The sequence below is a fragment of the Macrotis lagotis genome, chromosome 8, assembly GCF_037893015.1.
Source record: "Macrotis lagotis isolate mMagLag1 chromosome 8, bilby.v1.9.chrom.fasta, whole genome shotgun sequence".
Taxonomy (NCBI): domain Eukaryota; kingdom Metazoa; phylum Chordata; class Mammalia; order Peramelemorphia; family Peramelidae; genus Macrotis; species Macrotis lagotis.
The window spans coordinates 151,961,555-151,975,410 of NC_133665.1; the positions used below are offsets into that span (position 1 = coordinate 151,961,555).

The 13,856-nt window shown below is 34.8% G+C and overlaps 1 protein-coding gene across 2 annotated transcripts in view; it reads right to left on the reverse strand.

Moving 5' to 3' along the window:
- Positions 1-10,247: 10,247 nt before the first annotated feature.
- Positions 10,248-13,856, reverse strand: part of LOC141494999 (contactin-4) — a 582,571-nt gene continuing 578,962 nt past the window's right edge. For both annotated transcript variants that reach the window (XM_074196081.1, XM_074196080.1), the window contains one exon: positions 10,248-10,570. In XM_074196081.1, the coding sequence (XP_074052182.1) occupies positions 10,470-10,570 (101 nt within the window). In that variant the 3' untranslated portion in view covers positions 10,248-10,469. The remainder of the gene's footprint in view (positions 10,571-13,856) is intronic.

The window sequence follows — 13,856 nt, forward strand, 5'->3', positions numbered from 1 at the left end:
TTATATTAATTAGGAAAGTTTTAGGGACCAAAGCAAAAACTGTGCACTGATTGATGAGTTAGCATAGCCAAGCTATGTTTTGTTTCAAATTTCATCTTCAAGGGATCCCTAAGTATCATAGTGGTCCCTTCCTTCTCTGAATTCCTCTTTATGGCACTTATAGCTCATCCCAATCATTTCAGGTTTCTTATATAATTGACTTCTTCCTTATAAATTCTCTCATACCAAATGAACTAGTATGGAGGTATGGATGTAGGGGGAAGGGAAGAGAGAGAGAGAGAGAAGCAAGAATTAGAGGAAGGAAACCCAATGGAGTATATTTGGATGAGGAAGAATGGACAGAAAAGAAGTGAGATTGTATTAGGCTTGAGCAACAGATCAGAAAAGAGTTTGACAAGAAAGAGTTCAAGTAAATGTTAACTTTGAGAACTGGATACAAAATATGGCATGGAAAAATGAAGGGAAGGGAAGAGATGAAGATGGAAGGGGAGGGAAGAAGGGAAAGGAAGAGGAGGGAAGAAGGAGAGGGAAGAGGAGGGAAGAAGCAGAGAGAAGGGGAAGGAAGGGAGTAAATTATACTATATATCTGGCATTGTGTAAAACACCATTTACAAACATTGCTTCATTCAATCCTCACAATAACCCTAGGAGGTAGGTTGTTATTGTCACCCCCATTTTATAGTTGAAGAACTTGAATTAGACAGGTTAAGGGACTAGTCAGGAAGGGTCACAAAGATATAAGCATCAGAGACCAGCTCTGAATTCACATCAACATGACACAGGCTTAGTGTCACCTAATTCCATTTGTAAAATTCAGATCAGAGAAGGGATAAGTTTGCTATTTGGGGGTAATTGGAGCAATGATAATAGATGATAGAAAAATGGCAACAGAGAAAATTCAGATTTTTCTAACACAAGTAATCTTTAGATATAGAAATATAAAAAAGAGATTGTGAGCAAAAAATTAAAAACTGGGGTGGATAGGTGGTACAGTGGATAGAGCACCGGCCCTGAAGTCAGGAATATCTGAGTTCAAATCCGGCCTCAGACACTTAATAATTACCTAGCTGTGTGGCCTTGGGCAAGCCACTTAACCCCCTAAAAACAAAATTAAAAAAATCAAGATAAATAAGGTGGTAAGAGAACTTGTTCAAGACATGAAGCTTCAATAAAAGAACAAAACAAAACAAAACATAGGTGACATAATTTTCAAATTTGAAGATCACTTAGGATATTATGCATAAAGCAAGAAAGCTTCTTAGAGTTGATATAGTCTAACCCCATTGTTTCGCACATAAGGGGGAATTGAAACTATTAAATTTAAATGATTTGCTCCAAGTCACAATCTGAGCTAATTTAAACTTGAATTCAATGTCCTATGACACCTAATTCTATTCTCTTTCTATTCCATTGTGATTGATGTTATTATAGCAGATGATAGAATGAGAGTTTTCAAGACGGCCAAAATGATGCTCTGAATCCTACAAGATGAGGTTTAGTTACTTGAAATACTTCTGTTAAAAGTAAACAACAAATGTGAAAGCACAAGCTGAGGGAAATAATTTAAGGATATATTTATTTAATGAGGAAGGAATCTGAAGTTTATAGCAGACTGCAAATTTAATATGAATTAAATGTGATGGGGCAGTCAAAAACTAATGTGATCTTCAAGAGACACAAATAGGTGACTAATGGCGAGAATAAGGAAAATTAGGGATTCATTGTATTTGTCTCTGATCAGACTACATATTAATAATATTTTGTTCAATTCGGGGCACTATAATTTAGAAAGGACATTGACAACCTGGGGTGTATCCCAAAGAAGGCGACTAGGATTGGGCAAATAGTTTAGGAAAGACTTTGATGACATAGAATGGATTCCAAAGTGTACAACTAAGATTGACTGAACAAACATGTAGGGAACGTAAGCTCCCTGGGGGCAGGGACTGATTTGACTTTGCTTTTGTAACCTCAGAACCTAGCACAGGATTTTTATGAGTATTGAATTAAAGGAATGATGAGATCTTTGTTTTGAAGAAGACTTGAGGGAGAAATGGTATAATAGCTATCTATAAGAATGAAAGGATAGAATCCAATCACATGAACCACATACAGAACTGGAAGGAAATTAGAGGTCATCATAGTCAATGTCCTCATCTTACTAAAGAGGAAATGGAGGCACAGAGAGGTTAAATGATGTGCCAAGGTTATATGGTATCTGAGTGAAGTTTTGAGTCCATGTTTTCCTGATTCCAAATTTGGTGCTCTAGCCACTATTTGATGCTATCACACAAAAGAGTTATTAGATATGAATCTGGAGAAAAGATGTAAGAACAATAGTAGGAAGAGGTAAATTTTGGCTTGGTATGAAAAAAAATCCTGAAAGGTCCTGATAATTAAAGTTGGATAATTAAATTGGAAGGACCATATTGAGATCCAATGGGTTTGCTCTTACTAGAGATTTTAGAATGGAGATTAGATAATTATTTCTGGGGAATATTATAATTCAGGTATAGGCTGAATTGGAAACTGGGACAGAGGATAAAGTTCCAGGAAGACCTGAGTTTAAATTCAACCTTAGACATGTGTTTGTGTGACCCTGGGCAAGTCTTAACCCTTCTTGCCTCAGTTTCCTTATCTTAAAAAGAACTAGAGAAGAAGTTTAAAAACTCAATTGGAAAAACTGGGAAAAGAAATTCAAGAGAAAATTAATGCTAGCAACAAGAAAACAAATCCTTGGAAAATAGAATTGGACAAATACAAAATGAGAGTAACTCTTTCAGAGCTTCAACTGGGCAAAAGTAAAAAGAAAATAATTCTCTCAAATCCTCAATTGGGCAGATGCAAAAAGAAAATGATTCTCTCAAAACTATACTTGGGCAAATGGAAAACTCCTTCAAAAATAGAATTGACCAACTGGAAAAGGAGTTGCAAAAGGTAAGTGAAGAAAATTCTTCTCTAAAAAAATGGAATCAGTGGAAACTAATGACTTCATGAGACAACAAGATGCTGTTAAAAAAAACCCAAAAGATCGAAAAAATAGCAGAAAATGTAATATACCTCATCAGCAAAACCTCTGATCTCGAGAACAGATCACTGAGAATTATAGGCCTTCCTGAAAACATTATAGAGAAAAAAAAAGCCTGGACTTAATATTACAGGATCTAGTGATAGAAAATTGCCTTGATATAATGGAACCAGAGGGCAAAATAGTTATTGAAAGAATACATCGATCCCCTCCAGAAAGAGAACCTAAAATGAAAACACCACAGAATGCTGTGGCCAAATTCCAGAACTATCAGTTAAAGAGAAAATCCTGCAAGCAGCCAGAAAGAAACCATTTAAATACCAAGGAGCCACAGTAAGGATTACACAGGACCTGGCTGCATCAACAATAAGGGATTGAAGGTCCTGGAAAAAGATATTCCAAAAGGCAAGGGAGCTTGGAATGCAGATAAGAATCCACTATCTAGCAAAGCTGAGCCTTCTTTTCCAGGGGAAAAGATGGACATTTTACAAAGTGGGAGACTTCCAACATTTCTTGATGAAATGACCAGAGCTAAATAGAAAATTTAGACATCAAACAGGAGGCTCGAGAGACACATGAAAGGGTTAAAAAAAGGGTAAAGAAAAAAAACTGCTATCCAATAAGATGAAACTGGCTATTTATCCACTTGGGGGGGAAAAGTCTCATAACTCTTGAGAATTGTAACTCTATTAGACAGAATATGCCTAGCCAAAAGGGAAGGACATTCATAACTTTTGCGTGACTCAGAATGATTTAAAAACAATACCTCCTTAAAAAGGGGGGACAATAAGAAGATGGGAGAATGGAGGAGACTGAATGGGGTAAATCTCATTACATCAAGAGGTACAAAAGAGCTACTGTAATAGAGGGGAAGAAGGGAGGTGGTGAGAACTACCTGAATCTTTATCTCATCATACTTGCCTTAAAGTTAACTTACACACACTCAGTTAAGAAACTTATCTTACCTTTCAAGTATTAAAAGGGGAAAAGGGGGGAACAGGGAGGGGGAGAAAAAGGGGAACTAACAGAAGGAAGTGAAGAAGGGGAAAAGGGAAAGGGGAAAAAAGGGGGGTTGATATAGGAGGGCAAACACACTGAAAATGACAGAATTCAGAAACAAAACACTGGGGAATATAGATAAAGGGGAAAAAAGGGGAAAATGCAAACAAAAAGAAGATAGCATGGAGGGCAATAAAGAATTAGTAATTATAACTTTGAATGTGAATGGGATGAACTCTCCCTTATGTAAGCATATAGTAGAATGGATTAAAAACCAGAATCCTACAATATGCTGCTTACAGGAAACTCACTTGAAGCAGAGAGGTACATATAGAATAAAGGTAAAAATTTGGAGCAAAATATATTTTGCTTCAGCTCAAGTGCAAAAAGTAGGGGCTAGCAATCCTTATCTCAGACAAAGTAGCTGCAAGAAAAAGCGTTAAAAGAGATAAGGAAGGAAACTATATCCTCCCAAAAGGTACCATAGACAATAAAGTAATTTCAATACTAAATATGTATGTACCCAATGGTATAGCATCCATGGGAAGACATAGGAAGCAAAAACTACTAGTGGGAGACCTCAACCTCTTGCTCTCAGATTTGGATAAATCTAATCATAAAATAAACAAGAAGGAAATTAAGGAGGTAAATAAATTGTTAGTAAACCTAGATATGATACACTTATGGAGGAAATTGAATGGGGATAGAAAGGAATATACTTTTTTTTTTGGCAGTACATGACACATAAAAATTGACCATGTACTAGGAAATAAAAACCTAATGATCAATTGCAGAAAGGCAGAAACAATGAATACATCTTTCTCAGATCATAAAGCAATGAAAACCATGTGCAATAGTGGGCCAGGGAGATATACACCCAGAACTAATTGGAAACTAAATAACCTCATTTTAAAGAATAAGTGGATCAAACAACAAATTATAGAAAGTAATAATTATTTCATCCTAGATAATGACAATAATGAAACAACATACCAAAACCTATGGGATACACTCAAGGTGGCTGTCAGGGGATATATTATAATCTTTAAATGCTTACATGAACAAATTAGAGAAAAAAGAAATCAATGAACTAAATATGCAACTAAAAAATTAGAGAAAGAACAAATTAAAACCTCCTCTATTAAATATCAAATTTGAAATTCTAAAAATTAAAGGGGAAATTAATAAAATTGAAAGCAAGAAAACTATTGTACTAATAAATAAAACCAAGAGCTGGTTTTATGAAAAAAACAATAAAATTGTTAAACCTCTGGTCAATTTGATTAAAAAAAAGAAAGAAGAAAACCAAATTACTAGTATCATAAATGAAAAAGTTGAACTTACCACCAACAAGGAGGAAATTAAAGTAATTATTTGGGATTATTTTGCCCAACTCTATGCCAACAAATTTGACAATCTAAGTGAAATGGATGAATATTTACAAAAATATAACTTACCCAAATTAAATGAAGAGGAAATTAAATACCTAAATAGCCCTATCTCAGAAAAAGAAATTCAACAGGTCATTATTGAACTCCCTAAGAAAAAAAATCTCTAGATGGAGTCACAATTGAATTCTATCAAACATTAAAGGAATAATTGGTTCCAATTCTATTTAAACTCTTTAGAAAAAAAGTTGAAGATGGACCTCTGTCTAACTCTTTCTATGACACCAATATGGTGTTGATACCTAAACCAGGAAGATTTAAAAGAGAGAAGGAAAATCATAGTTCTATCTCCCTGATGAATATAGTTGCAAAAATCTTAAATAAAATCTCAGCAAAACAATTACAACAAGTAATCACTAGGATAATACATTATAACCTAGCAGGATTTATCACAGGAATGCAGGGTCAGTTCAATATTAGGAAAACTGTTAGTATAATTAATTATATCAATAACAAACCTATCAGAAATTATTATCTATTATCAATAATATCAATAGATGCTGAAAAAGCTTTGGACAAAATACAGCACCCATTCCTACTAAAAACACTAGAGAGTATAGGAATAAATGGATTGTTCCTCAGAATAATAAGCAGAATCTATCTGAAACCATCAACAAGTATTATATGCAATGGGGATAAGCTAGAGGCATTCCCAATAAGATCAGGGTTGAAACAAGAATGTCCATTATCACCAGTACTATTCAATATTGTATTAGAATGTTAGCTTCAGCAATAAGAGAAGAAAAAGAAATTGAAGAAATTAGGACAGGGAAGGAAGAGACAAAACTCTCACTCTTTGTAGATGACATGATGGTCTACCTAGAGAATCCCCCCAAAAATCATCTAAAAAACTACTAGAAATAATTAACAATGTTAGCAAAGTCACAGGATATAAAATAAACCCTCATAAATCCTCAACATTTCTATATATGACTGGCAAGATACAACAGGAAGAGCTAGAAAGAGAAATCCCACTCAAAGTAACCTCAGACAATGTACAATACCCGGGAGTCTATCTGCCAAGGCAGACTCAAAAACTTTTTGAAAACAATTACAAAACACTTCTCCTACAAATAAAATTAGATTTAAATAACTGGGTAAGCATCAACTGCTGATGGATAGGTCAAGCTAACAGTAAAAAATGACAATTCTACCAAAACTAAATTCCCTGTTTAGTACCCTACCAATCAAAATCTCAAAAAATTACTTCAATGAGTTAGAAAAAAGTCAAGAATTTCTAGGGATTCAATAAAAAAGTTCAAAAGAAGATGGCGTAGTATTATCAGATCTAAAATTATACTCTAAAGCTTTGGTCATCAAAGCTGTCTGGTACTAAGAAATAGAGTGATGGATCAGTGTAATAGTCTAGGTGCAATAGCAGGAAATGATTATAGTAATCTGCTATTTGAGAAACCCAAAGAGTGCAGTTATTGGGACAAAAACTCTCTCTTCAATGAAAAACTGTTGGGAAAATTGGAAGTTAGTATGGAAGGAACTTAGATTAGACCAGCACCTCATACCCTATACCAAGATATGATCAAAATGAATACAGGATTTAGACATAAAAAGCAATATTATAAGCAAACTAGAAGATGAAGGAATAGTTTACCTGTCAGATCTATGGAAAGGTAAGCAGTTTTTGACCAAGGAAAAGATGGAGAACATCATTAAAAACAAACTAGATAATTTTGATTACATTAAATTTAAAAGCTTTTGCACAGAAAAAACCACTGTAACCAAGATAAAAAAATGTAGTAAATTCAGAAACAATTTTTACAACTAGTATTTCTGAAAAATGACTCATTTCTAAAATATAGCTGAGTCAAATTTTCAAAAAAACCCAAGCTATTCCCCAATTTACAAATGGTCAAAGGATATGTAATAACAATTTACATCTGAGGAAATCAAAGTGATCCATATTCATATGAAAAATTGCTCTAAATCATTACTTATTAGAGAAATGCACATTAAAGCATCTCTGAGATATCACCTCATGCCTCTCAGACTGGTCAATATGACCAGAAAGGACAATGATCAATGTTGGAAGGCATGTGGGAAATCTGGGACACTAATACGTTGTTGGTGGAGCTGTGAACTCATACAACCCTTCTGGAGAGTAATTTGGAATTATGACCAAAGGGCAACAAAAATGTGCACACCCTTTGATCCAGCAATACCACTACTGGTCTGTACCCTGAAGAGATTATGAAAAAGGGTAAAAACATCACTTGTACAAAAATATTTATAGTAGTCCTGTTTGTGGTGGCAAAAATTTATTAATTATGTGAATATCCTTCAGTTGGGGAATGGCTTAACAAACTATGGTATATGTATGTGATGAACACTATTGTTCTATTAGAAACCAAGAGGGATGGGAATTCAGGGAAGCCTGGAAGGATTTGCATGAACTGATGCTGAGTGAGATGAGCAGAACCAGAAAAAGATTGTACACCCTAACAGCAACATGGGGGTGATCATCAACCTTGATGGACTTGCTCATTCCATTAGTGCAACAATCAGGGACAATTTTGAGCTGTCTTCAGTGGAAAATACCATCTGTACCCAGAGAAAGAACTGTGGAGTTTGAACAAAGACCAAAGACTATTACCTTCAATTTAGAAAAAAAATCTGTTATTATGTAATTTTGCTATCTCTTATAGTTCATTTTTCTTCTTTAAGGATATGATTTTTCTCTCCTCACATTCAACTGAGATCAATATATATATATATATATATATATATATATATTATATATATAATATATACATATATATATATATATATATATATACATACACCATGGAAACAAAGTATAGACTAACAGACTACCCTCTGTGGAGGGGTGGGGGAAGGGAAGCTAGAATAGGGAAAAATTGTAAAACTCAAAATAAATAAAATCTTTCTAAAAAAATACTAGAGAAGAAAATGGCAAATGACTCCAATATCTTTGCCAAGAAAATCCTAAATGGGGTCACAAGAAGTCAGACATGACTGAGAAAGGACTGAACACTGACCATAAACTAGATGTCATGAGTCAAGACCATAGGTAGAAACATGAGTCATTCCATGATCTCAAATAAGGAATCATAGAATGCTGTATTGAAACAACAACCTAACAATAACAACAAAATCCTGAATGGATTCATAAAGGAAGAAGAAAGCTCCCAAAAGACAAATATCTTTACAAATGACAGCATATTTATTAACAATACCTTTAAAAAAAGATTACATCTGCTAGATCACTGATAAATATCATTTACACTGGGCATGGAAACTACATGGGGTGTCCTATTTTTCATTTATTTTGCTGTTTTTGTTTTTTTTGTAGGATTTTATATTTTTTTTGTATTTTGTTTTTTGTATTTTTTGTTTTTGTTTTTGTTTTTTACATAGAAGTAGCCATATTAAACTAAGAAAGGAACACAGCGTGAAATACTGACAATATATATTTCTTTTTTTTCTGGTTAACACCTTTGACTTTTACACAAGTGGAATCCTGATTATGACTTTACTGAATAAATATATTTAGAAGGTTTAAAAGTTAACTTGTATTATTTGTAAGCAAAAATATGACAAGTTACAGGCAAATTCAAGCTCTCAGGAGAGGAAAGAAAAAATGGTGGCAGCGCATTTAAAGGTGAAAATTTTTCTAGAAAATTTTATCGCTTTAGTTATGTTGATAGCTCTGTCAAAGTCAGCTTACAAAATTCCCCTATAATAACAAATAGTCCTTTCCTGAATAATATGGTTTGTTTGATATTGTCACTTTTCAACGCAATTTTAAGACTAAGAATGTAAAAGTTTATAAAGCAACTAGGCTGCCTACATAAAATTGGAGATTCAATAAGGGAACATACAATCATATCAAGGATTTTTCTGTGGATTCATATGAAAAAAAAGTACTTGCAACAATTGCTTGCCAAAACAGGAGCAATCTGTCAAATTCCATATATTATCTTAATTCAAATGATGGGATTTTTTTAAAGAGCTACATAGATATCATATATAAGAAATTTTGTAAATAAATTATGAAACCATCAACATAGAATTACCTTTTAAAATGTACATTCAAAACAGATACATTTCAAGATAGGAAAATTACCTTTTCTGTTCAAAGACTTGGTTGACTATAGTAACTTGATCTATGTTACTACAGGATATGTAAAGTTGATTTCCATGTCTAAGATAATGCTACTACAAAGACAATAGAAACTGAGTTGAGTATAAAGAAAACTTTACAATGTGATGCGATGCTAATATCATGGATGGAAATATTGCACAAAGTGCCCCACGGGCAGTGTGTTTATGCTTTTGAGATTGCAGCCATTCCTGAAAATTGTTTGTAGTTCACAAAATCCATAGGATGATGGGAGGTGGTTGGGGAGAAGAAGAGAGTGAGGAGGGAGTGGATTTTACATGTCAGAAGTATTTGATTCAATGCATTAACCACCGTCATAATTGCTATTTAAATCCTGTAGCCTTGAGTGACAAACCAAGCCTCCAGCTGTTCTACCCGGGATGCCCTGTAAAACTGTACAGTCAAGTTGCAGTTGATTCACTGAGACAAGTTTTGAACACTCTATCCTTAAAGGAAACATTTTCAAATCATAATTTTATGATAGTGTCACCCATAGCATTTTACAGCAAGAGGGGAAAAAAATCAATATCTACATCATATGTTAACTTTAAAAAATTCTATAAAACACTAAATATATAATAAAAAATATGCATATAAGGACATATGTAAACTGCTTTGGTAACATCATATTACAGATGTTTTCAGTGCATTGCAGAGTTTCCAAAGAAACTTCAGACAAAGCTATATTTGCTTTGAGGAAGTACTGTATAATGCCATTTCTAAAGAAGCATAAAACATTTTTTTTCCAGTAATAAGATGTACTTGAACCACAATATTACTTAGTACTGGGTGTCTTCAAAACAGCTAGCTAAATGTTGCTTATGTTGTCATCGGCAAGTCCTTTAGATATTTTTTGTCATAAACTGGACCTCGCTGTGAGGGAGATCATTATTGTACTGATGGCCGACAATGTACAAGCATTGGAGGTTGAGGCACCAGATCCTCTTGCGTACGCACCTGAAAAGAGAAGAAAGACACATTGTGGCGACAGGTCAAGTTACATATTTGAATACTCAACGGAACACTCAACTGATCTTGAGGAGAGCTGAATATCCTCTAGTAGACATAGACTGTCTGGAATCAGCTGGCACTTCCCGGAGTATTTTCCACTGGGTCAGGTATTGGGTGGGTGGGTGGGGAAGATGAAGAGTAATGAATTCATATAGTGTTTCTAAGTTTAGGATATGATATTTAGGTGGTCTGGAGTCAGGAAAAGTCATCTTCCTGAGTTTCAACCTAGCCTCAGACACTTACTAGCTGTGTAACCCTGAGCAAGACATTTAATCTGTTTGCCTCTGTTTCCTCATTTGTGAAATGAGTTGGAGAAGGAAAGGGTAAACCACTTCAGTATCTTTGCCAAGAAAACCCCAAATGGGATCACAGAGTCAGATATGACTGAAAATGACTGAATTTTAACAATAAAACAAAGTATTTGGAACAACCATGTGAGGTAGGTAGTTTATAATTTATGGCTCCCATTTTACAGATGAGTAGCCTAAAGCTCCTTAGTTCTAAACTAATAAATAACAGAACTAGAAAAAGAACTTAGATCTTTGAGCATCAATTACAATCAATCTTTTCATAATATCATAGTAAATTCCCAAAGAAATCAGCTCTTCCGTACATATCTGGATCAAACTGGTTGGTTTCTCTGATCAAGTGACGGGAATCTCCATGTTAATAGAACAGAGCAGAAACTGTGTAGATTAGAGAATCTAATTAAGTGTGCTCTCTCTCTCTCTTCTAACCAAGACACCAACAACTGGCTTATCTGTATTACCTGAAGGTTTTCAAAGTATTGTACACATATGAATTCAATTCCTGAAGGAATAAGCTATCTCCCCAGAATATATTGTTCATATTGGACTGGCAATTGGATTTGACCTAAAAGGAATGTGAGACCTCTTGTGAGACCTCTTACAAGGAGAATCTAATTCTATGAAACCCTGGGATCACAAGTCAAACCAAAAGAAAAATTAAATCTTTGCAAATGCCTGTTGCTATTTCATCTCACTTAAAGTGAGATAAAGGAATCTCAATCTTTTGTACACTGAAGATAGTCTCCATATCTTGCCATGAGTCTGACTTCATGTCAAGATTAGGAGTGAAGGCTTTTATCTTCTTCTCAATTGACTTGAATTTGATCCCCTTTCTGAAAAGTGAAGAAACTTCACTTTGTATGGGCAAACACATATTTTTGAATTATTCCTAGGGTCTGCCATGTCAAAGTACCCCATGTACTTGAAGAGATGCACTATTTAGCATTCCCCACAGATTATTTTGGAAACTTCATGTGAGGGATTTCCAGAGGCAGATGCTTCTAAGATTTAGCAAACACTCAATGATTTGGTCTGGAGCATCCAAGTATTGACAAGAAAAATTCAGTTCTATGTATGGGCTTTATTCATGTGCATACTACTGAAACTCAACCTTTGCACTATATAGTGGGTGGTGTTTTAGATGGAAAGTTCATCTTCTACTTTCTATGTATAGCATCAAAAATCAATCAAAAATCATTTATTAAGCATTTATTCTGTGACAGACACATTGTCCTAACAAAAATGGAAATTATGCAGAAAATATTTTAAGTGAAATATAGTTAGAGGCAATTTAGTATAGTGAATAGGGAGCTGGCCTCAGAGTCAGTCAGTTATTAAGCATCTATTTTGTGCTGGGCATTCAAAGGAAGGCAAAATATAGTTCAGGAATGTTGAAAACTATCTTTGCATGTAGTTGGGGAAAATAAAGAAAAAAGAAAGAAAGGTACTGATAAAAAAAAAATCCCAAAAAATAGTTCAGACTCTCAAGGAGCTCACGATCTAATGGGGAAGACAACTTTGTATAAGCTATATAAGTTGGAGATTATCAGTGAGAGAGGATATTAAAATTAAGGGGATCAGGAAAGGCTTACTGTAGAAGACAGAATTTTAGCTGAGACTTGAAGGAAACCAGGGAAACCCTGAGGCAGAGATGAAGAAAAAGAACATTTCAGGCATGGGGGATGGCTATTGAGAATGCAGAGATAAGAGAAATGGAGTAATGAACAGCAAGGCAGCCAGTGTCATTTGATCATAGAGTACAGGAAGGGAGGAAGGTATAAGAAAATTAAAAAAAAATAAAGAAGGGATTTAAAGCCAAATAGAAGAGTTTAAATTTGATGCTGGAGGTAATAGGGAATCAATGTAGTTTACTGAATAGGTGGGATGACATGATCAAATCTATTCTTTAGAAAGATCACTTTGACAGTTGACTGGAGGAAGGATAGAAGTAAGGAGAGACTTGAGAGTGAGAGAGACCAACATTTAAGCTATTATAACAGTTTCGGTGTGAGCCGATAAGGGACTGGATAATGGAAGTGGCAGTATCAGAAAAGAAAATGGCAGTATCAGAAAAGAAAAAAGGGTATAGAGAAGAGATGGTCTGAAGTTAAAATCAATAGAATCTGGCAACAGATAGGATATGGGGATTTCAAGAAAGTGAGAAATAGAAGACTACTCCTAGGTTGTTGGCCTGGGTGACTGGAAGATGGTACTCTTGGAGTTTTTTTGGTTGCTTTGTTTTTTTCAAGGCAATGGGGTTTCCCAAGGTCACACAGTTAAGTAAGTATTAAGTATCTGAGTTCACACTTGAACTCAGGTCCTCCTGACTCTAGGGTTGGTGTTCTATTCACTGTGCCACTTAGCTGTCCCAAGTGATGGTACTCAGTAGTAATAGGGAAATTTGAAAGAGGGTTGGATTGGGGTAGAGTCAGAAGACACTGAATTCAGTTTTTACTGAATTTATTGAATTTATGATGTCTTCAGGATAACCAGTTTGAGGTGTCCAGCAGGCATTTGAAAATATGATATTGGAGGTAGGAGAATGATTAGTGTTGGATAATTAGATTTAAGATGACTTCAGGTCCTGCCTCTGATTCATACTGATTGTCTGATCCTCAACAAGTCAACTGACCTCTCATTTTTCTAGAGAACTCTTTAAGATTACAAATAAGCAGGGGGGCAGCTAGGTGATGCAGTGGATAAAGTACCTGCCCTGGAGTCAGGAGTACCTGGGTTCAAATCCGACCTCAGACATTTAATAATTACCTAGTTGTGTGGCCTTGGGCAAGCCACTTAATCCCACTGCCTTGCAAAAACCTAAAAATAAAAATAATTACAAATAAGTAAAAAAGGTGGGGTAGGTAGGTGGCACAGTGGACACTTAATAATTGCCTAGCTGTGTGACCTTAGGCAAGCCACTCAAA